This window comes from Taudactylus pleione, unplaced genomic scaffold, assembly GCF_031769625.1.
Source record: "Taudactylus pleione unplaced genomic scaffold, aTauple2 ptg000218l, whole genome shotgun sequence".
In the NCBI taxonomy this organism is placed as follows: domain Eukaryota; kingdom Metazoa; phylum Chordata; class Amphibia; order Anura; family Myobatrachidae; genus Taudactylus; species Taudactylus pleione.
The window spans coordinates 12,074,896-12,088,787 of record NW_028284620.1 but is presented as its reverse complement, the minus strand read 5'-3'; the positions used below and the strand labels follow the sequence as shown (position 1 = coordinate 12,088,787).

Here is a 13,892-nt window from a genome sequence, read left to right as displayed (position 1 = left end):
TAGACTTAGTAGTGACCAGATCAATCACTACCTTAGTCAGAGCTGTCTCTGTGCAGTGTTTGGAATGAAAGCCTGACTGAAGTGGATCAAATAAGTTGTGCAAGTTAAGAAAGTGTGTGAGGCGAGTGTAGGCAAGTCTCTCCAGTAGCTTGGAGGGGCATAGGTGCTGGGAGATAAAAAATTTGCGAGAGATTTAGGGTCAGAATGTAGTTTTTTCAAAATGAGAGTAATTACTGCATGCTTGAACAGTTTTAGTTAAGGGTAGAATCAGCATAGGAGACAGATCTTTACTGATTTGTGAGGGTATAGGGCCAAGAGGAGAGGTAGTAGGAGGATGAGAAGTGTAGATACTTCATCTTTATTTGTGGGGTCAAATGAAGAGAATATGCCAGCGTGTTCAGGTAAGTAATTGAGCAGGTCACTGGCTGGGGAAGAACACTCCATTTAATTTTGGATATTATCAATCTTGTCCTTGAAATAGGAAGCAAGATCTTGTGCACTGATAGTAGAAGGTAGATTGGGTGAGGGAGGGGTAAGAAGTGATTTAAATGTATTAAAAAGTCACTTGAATTTAGAGGCTTGGACAGAAATTAGAGATTGGAAATATGTTTGTTTGGCAGTGTCCAGAGCAGTACGATAAGAGTGGTATTTAGTCTTATATGTGAGGAAGTCACTTGGAGTATGAGATTTATGCCACTGACGTTCTACTTTACGTGAGAGTTTTTGTAGGTGTCTTGTTAATTTAGAATTCCATAGTTGACGTCTAAGTTTCCATGGAGTGTGGGTAGCTGGAGCCACTTCATCGAGGGCCATTTCTAGGGTCTGGTTCAGGTGTGACACAGCTGTCCCCTTGAGAAGTGAATGTAGAAATTGGTAAGAGTAGTTGATGCAGAGAGGTGGCTAGCTGTTGAAAATTAATGCGCAGGTGATATGTGATCTGTGATCTGAGAGAGGGAAAGGAGCATTAGTAAATTAATAGAGCAGGAAGTTCACTACTGACATCACTGGTGATGTCAGTAGGGCCGCCCACAAATGGCAAGCGTTCCTTCAGGAACGCCTCTGTTTATCCAGCCACCCCCCCTGCACACCTACAAAACGAGGCGAGCTGTCAATCACAATCGGCAGCCGCCCCGTCTTGTAGTGAGTCCCGCAGCAAGTGAAAATTCACTCACTATGAGGCTCACGCACACGCAGTGCGCATGCTGCGCATGTGCACTGCTCTGCCATCGACCTGCTTGCGAGCGCTATGCGCTCGCGAGCGGGTCTGAATCAGGCCCTAAGTCTGCGATGTGAATAAGATGCAGAAGAGAAAAATACAGTTAGCTACCCCTCTCTGGGCGCATCAGTCATGTGCCGTATGGCGTATAGACGCTAAGGGGTAAATTTACTAAAGTGAGAGTTTTTAGAAGTGAGATTTAAAAGTGATGTTGCCCATAGCAACCAATCAGATTCTACTTCTAGAAGATAATAGCTATGGGCAACATCACTTTTAAATCTCACTTCTAAAAACTCTCACTTTAGTAAATTTACCCCTAAGTGTATGAGAAGACATCTGTATCTCAGTACTGACAGTAATGTTTTAAAACAAGGAACAGCAAGGGGCAAGTTTCCTCTTGTTCCTCTTGGCTGCCCTCTTAGGATAGAGCATATACATATTTCTGGATGTTAGATAATTGTAAAGGAATCAGCTACCCAAGGAAACAAGTCATAGCATGGATGGAGAGTGAAATTGAACAATTTAATTTTTGCTCCATTGTATTTTCTAGATTGCCGAAGAGATCTCTTTCTGACAAAGGAATTTTCTGGGGATAGTCTGGGAAGCGTTATTGCCCCTGATGCAAACACATGTCAGAAGATTTGCACATTCTATCCAAACTGTTTATTCTTCACCTTTGTAACAAAAGACAGTAAGGAACCATCACTGAGGTTAGTTGCAATAATTAGCCACACAGCCTATTCACTTACAGTGTCACACTTACAGTTGAACCCAAAGGAACAGTAGTAACCTCAATATCAAGTAAAAAACTAGAGATGAGAGAACTCTTCAAAACTTTTCAGTAAAATATATTGCCGGCAATTTCCACAATTCTACCCCAAGCAACCCACACAGAAGGACGAATTAACCACAAGCAACCCACACAGAAGGACGAATTAACCACTGTCTTCCCAAATCTATGGAATGCTGTTCTGTGGAATGGATAAGCTGGTTCAACATGAAGATTCAATGCATTGCTGGAACATTGGACCTCTGTGATACCATTTATTTTACTGGCACAATTTGATTTGTGAAAAATGTTGCCACAATTTTGGTCATCCTTGCATAAGATGCAAAGGCACATCTATGGCAATTTGCATTTGTCTTATATACACAATCGTGTGAACTACTATTAAGCTACTTGTTTGAACAGACTCCCTTTTTGTATGGATAGGCCCAAGTTACCATTTCCATTAGAACTTTCCTTTAAGGGAGTTCCTGTGTCAGTTCCATAATTACCTTTTGACATTCAGCATATATTTTAATTTATAAATTGTGCAGTATATATACCATAGTGATTAGATTTAGTTTAGTGTAGATTCTTGTCGTCTCTATTTCCCTGTACTATACATAAAATGTGATCTTGAGTACAAGTGTTAACTAATTTTGTTCCTGTAGAAATCGGTGCTATATAAAGACATCTAAGAGCGGAATACCGACTGCAGAAAAGTACACAGAAAATGTTATATCAGGAATTACTCTCCTAAACTGTCAAATGGGTTCTTCAGGTAAAAACATTAATACAACTTATTGCTTACAATTTATAAATTATTATTATTATTATTATTATTAATATATGTTTCTCACTGTAGTATGCCCACTGCCGATAACTCCTGATGCAGAGTTTCATGGTACCGATCTGCATGTTGAAGATGTGAGCAGTAACAAGGACTGTCAGCAGAAATGTACAAACAACATTAGATGCCAGTTCTTTGCCTTCAGATCACCTCAACCAGAGTGTCCCCAAAATAAGTAAGAATTTTTAAATAAACATGGACAATACAATTTCTTTGTGCACCAACTTCTTTATATCCATGTATCTATTTTTCTTAAGGTGTGAATGTCACTTAAAGATGTCATCCAACGGGCTTCCAACCGCTATAGTGCATGGAAAAGGATGGATTTCAGGGTTCTCGTTAAGAATGTGTAAAACCCGAACAGTTGGAGGTAAAGTATGTTCCATGAGAAGGTATGAATGAAAGAGGACAGCTTCAGTTATTGCTATGCAAGATAAGCTTTTGTTAATAACGCTTTCTTCAGAAAAATACCATAAAAACTAGACAGTTATTAGAACGGGGATGTAGTTAGGAAGCAGACGGTCGAAATGCCGACCGCTGGCTTCCCGACACTGAAACCCCGGCATGGGACTAATGCTAGGAGTCTAAAGACTGACGCCTATCATTAACCCCTCGCCAAAATCCAGAAGCCAGCATACAGGTCATATGTAAGCCGAAAGTTGGGAGTGGATAGCTGCGGGGGGGGGGTTAGGTTTAGGGTCTCCTGGGGGGGACTTTGGGTCAGGCACCCCCCTGGGAGGGTTAGACTAGGGAAAGGGGGGGTTAGGGTCAGGCACCCCCGGGGGGAGGTAGGGTTAGGCACTAGGGGGGGAGGTTAGGGTTAGGCACTCCTAAGGGAGGGTTAGGGTTAGGGGGGGGGAGAGGGGAGAGTTAGGGTAGTTACTTACCTTTGTCGGGATCTTTATCTGCCGGCCTTGTGGCGTCAGGATTTGATCCGCCGGGCTGAGCTCCGGCAGTCATACATCCCAATTCCATTAGAACGTGGTGGCTTATTTGCAATAAGCCTCTGCTTATAAACGAAATCCTTGGTTCTGAGATTTAGCTGCAGCTGTACAGCCAAACTTTATGCTGATCACACACTCCTGTGCAATCAAACTTCTCTTTGGATCATGCTAGGATAAATAGACAGTGAGGCTCATTGTCAATGATACTGTAGCTTCAGCTTCAGTTGTGCTTCTCTTCTCCAGCATCTGGCAATATTTATCTGCTCCTGTGTTTTTCACCTTTGATTTTGACTTTGCTTGCTTACTTCCTATGGCAAGATTGGTTCCGGCACCAAATCTCTGCTGATCTCTTTTGATATGTGACACTGGCACAGAAGATAGCAAAGAATCTGGCATCAGTGCCAAAGACTTTGCTAGCTTTAATGCAGGTGCTACATTTCCAAAGAATATGGCAGAAATACTGTATGCAAACGGTAAGAAGACTCTGGCATTGCTTGGGTAGTGGGGTATTGCACACAGGCCCCCCATCATAGGGTAACACATGCTTGCTATATGCCCCAGAAAATGAATTGAGTTGCAAAGATTGCTAGTCCATTACCACCCATATGCTCATGAGTATGTTGTTTGTTAATAACACAATTATGTATACTGTTGGGTAAAGTTTGGAAAGTCCTTATGACAAAAGTGTATTCGAAACTGAGGCTGAGCTAGCACTATTATGACCAGAGGGAGCCATATAATGGGAACATGGGAAGAGTGACTCTTCCCATGGCGTGTTCTTGCAGCGAGGGAATGTGGGTGGAGACATGCAAGTGAATGCTTCTACCTTATGAAACAACTACAAGGCCATCATGGACTGACAAATACATTATTCAACCACAAAAGAGGGTTTCCCATCTCTTTCAGGATGTGGACAGCCTGTTGATGCAGGAAGTAGAATTGTAGGTGGCAGCAACAGCTCAATGGGAGAATGGCCTTGGCAAGTGAGCTTGCATCTCAAGTTATCTCCTAGTAGCAATAGGCACGTCTGTGGTGGATCTATTATTAGCAACCAATGGATAGTAACAGCAGCCCACTGTGTTGAACTGTAAGTATGTCTCGCTTAAAGTATATCAGTGCTTGACTACATGTTATTTGCCATGCTGACTATAGTATGATGGTAATGGTATGTACCACTACATGGACTTATGTTGAAAAGAGTGTATCACTACACAGTAGGTCACATGTCACAATGTAAACTACTATTTGGCAGCTTATTAAAGTACAGCATTCATAAAAGCTCTACACTCATCTCATCATCTCACCATAATACCTACACCTGTGTCCCTTATCCATTCCTTCTCCCCCATTGTATGCTCACCTCTAGCTCCCCTCTTCAAGCTCATTTTATCTATTGGCACATTTCCATCATAGTTCACTTCCTACAGTACCTATCAAAATGTTCCTTTCATGTCTTTACCTCTGGCATATCCTTATCGCCTCTCCCGCTATTTTGTTTTTGGTTCTCTGCTTTCATCCATACAGTACACCTCTTTGTTTAGGGATCTAATAAAAAATCTGCATGGACACTGGCAGTGCTGCCCTCTGCTACCTGTTCTTGCAGCTTTTGTTGTTGTTGCTATCTCAAGCTCCATTGCTGTTGTATGGTTTCTTAAATGTTGTTGCCCTGTCTTTATACAAATGCAGTAGGTGCTATTCATCTCTTGGAAAACCGAGCAACAAGTGAACACTGTATGTTTACCTCCCCCAGCCAACACCAACATTAAATCAAGAGTGCGTTAGTTTAAATGCAAGGTCAGACTCCCAATAACCAGTGCCAACAGTAAATTAATAGCATTTATGTTAAAAAAATAGGATTCCTTTACCTTAACAAATACCGACATTAAATAGTATTCATATTTAATAACCAGGGTTGTTTCCACCTAACCAGCCATAACATAAAATCAATAGAATTCATATTTAATAATGTGATGCCAATCACTGAATTCCCAGAATAATCCTCTACAGCCAGATTAGTATTGATCTTCACATTGAGCAACCCTCCTTCCCTTAGAGTTCAATGTGCTCCCTGGTACTCAGTTACCCCATAGGTCTTGTGCATGTAGTAACAAGGGTTTATTCTGGTATAGGAGCTGCTACCAAAATTATTGAGGACAGTAAGAAAATAGTACTGAGGACCAAAAAATGCAGGTGAGGCCAATATAAAAATGACAAATGTAGACATGCTGAAAGAATGGTAAGTCCGGGCAGTAAATCAGGGCAGGCAAAGAATTATCAATACTTTGGCAATGTCAAATATTAGTATCAGAAACAGTCAGCAAGTAGATTACCACGGGATTGGTATGATATACCGCCGGGGGGTGACTAACCCTAACCTCCCCCGTGGATGCCTAACCCCCCCTTCCCCTAGCCTAACCCCAACCCACCCGTGGGGGTGCCTAACCCTAAGTCCCCCCATGAGCCATAAATTCTAACCCCTCCCCCCACGGCTGTCCGTGCCTGGCGCCCGGCTTACCTTCGTTCGGTATGCCGGGCGTCGGTCTCCCGGTGTAGGTCTAATGACAGACGTCGGGATTTCGATGCCAGTCGTTAGTACCTTGCCGGGATTTGACAGTCGGGAAGCCAGCGGTTGGCATTTAGACCGTCGGTTTCCTGACTATATCCCGATTACCACTGTGGAAAAATAACAGCTATCAAGTCACTAAGGTGGTGTAGGAAACCAATAAAATGACTCTCTAAGAGCTGAGCTGCCTGGAGCTGATTTGACTGCACTTTAAACTACCTGCTTAGGCACTTACAAGGGAACATAGTAAGTAGAATGAACATGAAATGGATTATGGAGAGTACAATATGTGGAGATAGTGTAGGGATTTGCAAACTAGTGCAGCACAGTTTTTATGTAGAATTTAGAATGGATTGTAGTGGGATAGATGGCTAAGGAGTCTATTTACTAAGCCTTGGATGGAGATGAAGTCCCAACCAATCAGCTCCTAACTGCTATGTCGCAGGCTGTGTTTGAAAAATGACAGTTAGGAGCTGATTGGTTGGGACTTTATCTCCGTTCACTTTATCTCCATCCAAGGCTTAGTAAAGTCATGGTTAGAGAGTGGTAATAGTCAAAGCTAGAGAGGCAGATATGTGGTGGCAGCACCAGGGGCGCTGAAAGGGGTGGCGGGTACTATTTACCCAGGCCCGGGTTTGCTGGAGGGGCCCAGTGGGGGCTTGAGCCCGGCGTTACTTCACAACAGCTCAGAACACGCTGCTGTGTGCTGGGCTCCAGGGGAGGCTGCTCACGACCGCTGAGCAGCAGCAGCAATCTCCTATACCTGTGGGGGGGAGCGATCACACTAATCGTGCCCCCCCTGGCTGTGAGTTGGGCTGAGGGGCTCACAGCACCCTGGTCCCAGCGTGCAGCGGCGCTACAAAAATGATTGTTTACATGTTTTTTTTAATCCTGAGGGGGTGTGGCCTAGTCTGCTCAATTAAGCCACGCCCCCTTCACCCCGCCCTGGCGTGGCTCTCTGCACCCCTGGGCAGCATGAAAGTTAAGAGGTGATATGGTTAAGAAAACTGATAGCTGACTTGGACAGGCTGAAAAACTAACTTTTCCACGTGTAACAGGCACCTTAGGGATGATGAATAGGCCTGTATGTCTCAGCTATTGAGAAGGGGTGTTGGAGTACAATATAACAACAACTACAGGGTCTTAAACTGTCACTGTGTAGTCTCTCTTTATTGTGATAGCATGCTCTCTTCTAGAATCTCTTGTTAGTCCTATTATGAAGTTACACGTACTTCTGATCCACAATCTGTTATTGATATGTGAAAATAGAGGCATATTCTGCAACAGACTGTGCACTGGGAGTGGCCATTTGTCTTCCTTTCTTTTTACTTTTTAAGGTTATTTTAATGGTGTAGATTTTCCCTTGTGGTTTGTTATTTTTGGCATCTTTGATTTCAGCCTGGAGGTATGAATCTAAAATGTACACTCTATGTTCAGCCCAGTTCTTTATTTTCATATGACATTTTTGACCTGTGAAGAACATTCTTTAAAGAAATTCAATGGAGATAAATTGTATCTGTGGTTTGCCCTGATCCTGAACTTTTTCTACGTAATCTTCAATTGCTCTTATTTAAAACAAACGCTAATGGTCAGTGTCAAACACTAGAGAAATCATTTCAGTACTATATATACACTGGGGCAGTTAAATAACTTGCTAAAATTGAAGTTAAACTAAACGAAAACACATTTGCTGTTGATAAGTAGCAAGTACAACACCACTGTTTACTCAGAAATTAGTTGATCAGTTTTAATTTTCTGCTCAGTAAAAGGGGTCCTGCATCTGCTGTACGTTCCAAGTCACTGGAAGAGTCACATTCAAGTGTGTCAGTATAAGGCACATTCTGTGCATCTAATAAAATGAACACATCCTGCATAGTTATGTTCTGTTTGAGCAGACACTATGTAACACATTTAGCCATTTTATTGTATGATTTGGGAGTTCCTTGGTAACTGACTGCATCAACATTATAGAGGGGAGTGGATATAAAATAAGGGGTAGATCCAGGGCTGCCATCAGAAATTGTGGGTCCCAGGACTGACAAAACAGGTAGGGCCCCCCTCCCCTGGTGTTTCTGCAACTCCAACCGCGCAGCATCTCTCCAGTGCCAGCCAGTCCCCCTTCTGTCCCTGCCAGCCTGCCCCCCCTTTATGTCTCTGCCAGCCAGTCCCCCTTTATGTCTCTGCCAGCCAGCCTCCCCTTATATCTCTGCCTTCCAGCCCCCATTATGTCATTGCCTTCCAGCCCCCATTATGTCTCTGCCAGCCAGCCCCCCTTATATCTCTGCCTTCCAGCCCCCATTATGTCTCTGCCAGCCAGTCCCTCTTTATGTCTCTGCCAGCCAGCCTCCCCTTATGTCTCTGCCTTCCAGCCCTCATTATGTCTCTGCCAGCCAGTCCCCCTTTATGTCTCTGCCAGCCAGCCCCCCCTTATGTCTCTGCCAACCAGCCTCCCCTTATGTCTCTGCCAGACAGCTCCCCCCTTATGTCTCTGCCAGCCTGCCCCTCCTTAGGTCTCTGCCAGCCTGCCCCCCTCTTATGTCTCTGCTAGCCAGCCCCCACAGAACATGACACTTACCTTCTCTTCAGGCTGGAATGGACGCTGCTCGCACGCCGCGTCTTCTCTTCTCCCTGTCAGTGGCATGACACGCGTGCAGCTAGACTTGCTAAAGAAAAAACTATTATTGCACAGCGGCCATGGCAGTACAAGGCAGCGGCCCCCCCTGTCAGTGCAATTGCATGGTGACGGTGGTTCCCATTGCTGGCGAGTGGGTGGTAGGCACGGGAGGAAAGGATGGTGGGCATTCGGAATGGATGGGCCCCCCTTCTCTGACTATAGAGTCCCAGCAGTCCCCCGCTGATGGCGGCCCTGGGTAGATCATAGGCAAACGAAGGGACCAGTGGCTGAAATCATGACCACAATAGCTACTGTATATTGTATAATATGATTTCACTAGAGCTGCGGCCACAACATGCAGTATAAGGAACTGAATGAAACTGAGCACACTATTAGTGCACCAGACAAGACTATAGCTTGTTAAGTGCTCATGCCCCCTCCTTGGGTTGGCCACACTATACAATGAAGCATATGGAAACCCCCCTCTAGAAATCCTGTGTTTGCCCCTGTTGATATATTAAGTCTTGGAGAGAGATAAAGTACCAACCAATCAGCTCCTAACTGTCATTTTTCAAACACAGCCTGTAAAGTGACAATTTTTAGCTGATTGGTTGGTTCTTTATCTCTCTCCACTTTATCTCTCTCCAGGGGGTAAATTTACTAAGATGGGAGTTCTATTTAAGAAGTTATGTTGCCCATAGCAACCAATCAGATTCCAGGTATTATCTTCTAGAAGGTGCTAGATAAATGAGAAGTAGAATCTGATTGGTTGCTATGGGCAACATCACTTCTTAAATAGAACTCCCATCTTAGTAAATTTACCCCCAAGGCTTTGTACATCTGACACCAGAGTTGGAGGAGTTCTTTCACACTCTCTCTTTCTTAATTAGTTGAGATACCAAGTCCTGCCACCTGTTCTAACAATTATCCAAGATTGTTCATTATTTTTTATGTAACAAACATTTTCAAAAGTTGATACATAGTTAAACTACAGTATAGATATGTTTTGTGTAAATAAGAAAAGTAGCAGTATTTTCCTTTATATCATGGAGAAATGATTGTAAAATATTAGATAAATCTGCCTCATTGACAAAGTTTTGGGAAACCCTGAAGATTTATAAGAGGAACTGTCCTGAAAAACACAAGACATCATATGGAGGTCATCTCCAAGCAGAATCTGACCTTGCCTTTGTCTCTGTGTAAACTGGAATAGAAGCCAGCGTACATTTCCTAATGTAAAAGCTACTCCAATAATTATTATACAGAGTAACAGGTACAGTACTTTCCTACAGCATCAGTGATTCATTTCATGCCCTTCGCTGGCCATCTTTTATGGATTAATATAGCAAGTTCTATTTTTATTTTATATATAACTAATTTCCTATGCAGGGTACACACTCAATGATGTGTACCCAGCCGATGTGTTGTGTGGCGGCTCCCGGCAGGAGTGCCAGTATCGGCAAGTGCTTACACACTTGCCAATGCCGGGAGTGATGGTGCAACAGCTGGGGCATGCTGCATTTGGCAGCGTGGCCCCCGTTGACCATATTGCCCGTCGGACCTGTATTCAGGAGGCGATGTTGCTGACAAGGGCCCTCATTCAGAGCCGTACGCTCTGAGCAGAGCGCACGCTCTGAATGAGGGCTGGGCTCCATTTTCATGGAGCGTCCTCCTGGACGCTCGTATAGCTGTGGGTCACCACCCACAGGCTATACGAGCGTGCTTTGTGATGGCCGCAATGGTCGAGACCATCGCGTCCATCGAAATTGCGAGCCAGAGCCTGCGGTTGAGGTTTTCAACCGCAAGCTCCGGAGTGATTTTGGCTCTATCAGAGCCAAAATCACTCCCACTGACATCACTAGTGATGTCAGTGGGCCGGCTTCTGACGGGAGGCGTTCCCGTGGGAACGCCCCCGTCAGGGAGGCACGCCCCCGGCACGCCCACCAAAGGGGGCGTGCTGTCAATCAACATTGACAGCACACCCCCTTTGATCGGACACAACGAGCGAAGGACTTTCCTTCGCTCGTCGCGTCTGGCGCATGCGCACGACGGAGCTCCCTCCGTCGTGCGCATGCTCAGTGCATAACATCGACCCACTTGCGAGCGGACAGCCGCTCGCGAGTGGGTCTGAATCAGGCCCAATGCGCGGGAGTACACATCGTCAGCGACATAGCGCGTACACACTGGCTGATGTGGACGATATGTCATACAATCTGCTGGATCAGATGACATATCATCTAGTGTGTATCCGGCTTTAGAAATTGAGCACATTGGTTTGGACAGATTGGAATTCCGACAGCGGCATCCCGGCAGAGAGGAAAATCCTGATCGTCCCCAGGTAAGAATAAACTAACCTATTTCTACCCCCTAACCCTAACCCTCCCTTACGGATGCCTAACCCTAACCTTTCCTCCCAGTGCCTAACCCTAATCCCCCCTCTAAGTGCCTAAACCTAACCCCCCCTTCCCTGCTGCGTAAACCTAAGTCCCCCGGGTGGGGGTGACTAACCCTAAGTCCCCACGGAGGTGCCTAACGCTAATCCACCCTTCCCATAGCCTAAACCTAACACCTCCTGGGGGGGTGCCTAACCCTAAGTCTCCCCTGGGAACACTAAATCTAACTCACCCCCCTGCGGCTATCCGCGCTTGGTGCCCGGAGTCCCTTCGATCGGGATGCCGGGCATCGGGCTCCCGGCATAAGTCTAATGACGGGCGTCGGTATATTGACGCCTGTCTTGAGACCCTTGCCGGGATATGACAGTCGGGAAGCTGGCTGTCAGGATTTGGCCGCCGGCTTCCCGACTGCATACCACACAAAATATACCCTGAAAAAGGAAGCATTTTGCATAGGATGCAGAGCTGGCTGTACGAGCATAAAGTGTCCAGCTCTGGAAGGGCAATAAATGCACTTGCTTTACTCCTTAAATGAACAGTATTACATGAGCCTGGTTTACACCAGGAGGTGTGGCGCCACAGTGATAGGAGTAACTGTTTTTTATACAGTACACAATTTATACACAATATAATATATTACTGGACGGTGTTATTAATAACTAAAAAATCTACAACAGATAAAATTAAATTATAACAAGATGCAAAAACAAAATGAAAGTATTTATTAAGTTCAAATCAATCTGCACATCAGTGACCTTCCTCTTTACCATGCTTGTGGTAGGGGGTGGGGTACCGCAGTGGGGGTCTATGGACACTGGCAGAGCCAGCCATAACAATTTGGTGGCTTAGGCAAGATATTGGCTAGTGTCCCCTAGCAGATACCACCACACTACATTCTACAGACACTCTCACCCACCTCTTTAAACATGATACCCAGTTTTCTTGCTTTAGGTGTTCCTCCCTTTTCTTTCTTCCTCTTCTTTCTTCCTTTAGGAGTCTGGCAGAGGAAACGAAATTGTGATTCATTTGCCAGAGCCATAACTAGACATTTTGGTGTTCCTGTGCCTGACAGAGCATTGGCGCCCCCCCCCATATTTTAATTAGGGACAGTTCGCGCAGGAAGGGCATGTTCTCGCAGGGAAGGGGTTTGGACAAATAATAGTACCCCAATTCAAATTATGCCACACAGTATTGCCCCTTACACATTATGCCACACACTAATGCCTCTAGGCACCTAGAGACTCTAGGTACCACTGACAATTATAATGATTCCTGTATTAGGAATAAATATGAATTTTACTATAAATCACTAGTCCTGCTGCTAGATCAGGTTTAGGCAATCTGTTGTCACTGAGCAAATAATGCCTAAAGCTGGGCATCCACTATACAATTTTCTGTCAGATATCTGTCCAATCTGGCTGGTTGAAATGAAAACCTGGTAATGTATGGGAGCAAATTACAATCGTCCATTTGCTCACAAACACTGGAAAATAGCCAAAAATGGTTGTTCAGACAAATTGGTTAAAACACAATAATTTAACCATACTGTACTGTAAACCAAAATGGAAATTAATGTTATTGAGGTTAATAACACTCTAGGAAGAAAAACAAGCCCAATTTATGTGATTTTAGCTTTTTTGTAAACTTGTGTAAAAAATCCAAATCCAAATCCAAATCCAAAGCCAGTCACAGCAATTTTGGCAAATCCAAATCCTAAGCTGCACAACGAATTAGAACCAAATCCAGCAAAAATGGTCAGGCGCACATCCCTAATTTATTCATACTTTTGTAAACAAATGTAATTGTGCCACATGCTGTTTGTAAATCCTTAAACTTCATTGTAGAAAGATTTTGGGCCAATTTGCTGTTTTTGCTTTGTGTCAGCTATGAAATTCCACATATATATGTGAATTCACAAAAGGTATTACATCTATACATAATTATCATATATCATTGCAGCTTAGCACCTGCTGTGCAAAGTACCAGCTGTGGTTATGTGGCACCCCAGTATAGCTGAAAGGGGTGACTGGAAAATTTTATTTCAAGACTGAATAATCCCCCTGCTATATATAAAAAATTCATGTATTTATATAGGAAAATATATGTATGGTAAATCATATGTTAATTCATATATTTACACAATGTTAAATAGTTAAAAAATAGTATTTTATATATTTAAGTATAAATGCATACGTTGTGGATGCTTAATGGAACGTATGTCACCACATCTCTGTGCCATTATATTGCTTAGTACTACTCCCCCCTCCCCCCCCCTCTAATAAGAACTAGTGTACTCCTCCGGCAGCCTGGACTGTGAGGTGCTGTGGGAAGAGCACAAGCCAGAGGCTCTCCCATTAAAATGAAAGGGGGGGGGATCCCTGCTGTTATGAGGACTGGGGGAAGGTTATATAAGGTCGGGCAACGGACCGTTGAAGGAGGTGCGCCTGAGGCGGTCAAACTGTGAGGAGCCCTGCGCTGAATGTCTCCTACCTCAGAGTCAGAGGAGACTTGTTGGCGGCAATGCATGGCTGTGGATAGTCTGTGGG

General features: G+C 44.3%; 1 protein-coding gene across 1 annotated transcript in view; it reads left to right on the top strand.

Moving 5' to 3' along the window:
- The window catches only part of LOC148517391 (plasma kallikrein-like), a 61,171-nt gene that overhangs the window by 35,370 nt on the left and 11,909 nt on the right, over nucleotides 1–13,892 (top strand). The window contains exons 6-10 of the mRNA XM_088478816.1: nucleotides 1,767–1,926; nucleotides 2,654–2,763; nucleotides 2,848–3,007; nucleotides 3,090–3,202; nucleotides 4,683–4,863. Of these exons, the coding sequence (XP_088334942.1) occupies nucleotides 1,767–1,926; nucleotides 2,654–2,763; nucleotides 2,848–3,007; nucleotides 3,090–3,202; nucleotides 4,683–4,863 (724 nt within the window). The remainder of the gene's footprint in view (nucleotides 1–1,766; nucleotides 1,927–2,653; nucleotides 2,764–2,847; nucleotides 3,008–3,089; nucleotides 3,203–4,682; nucleotides 4,864–13,892) is intronic.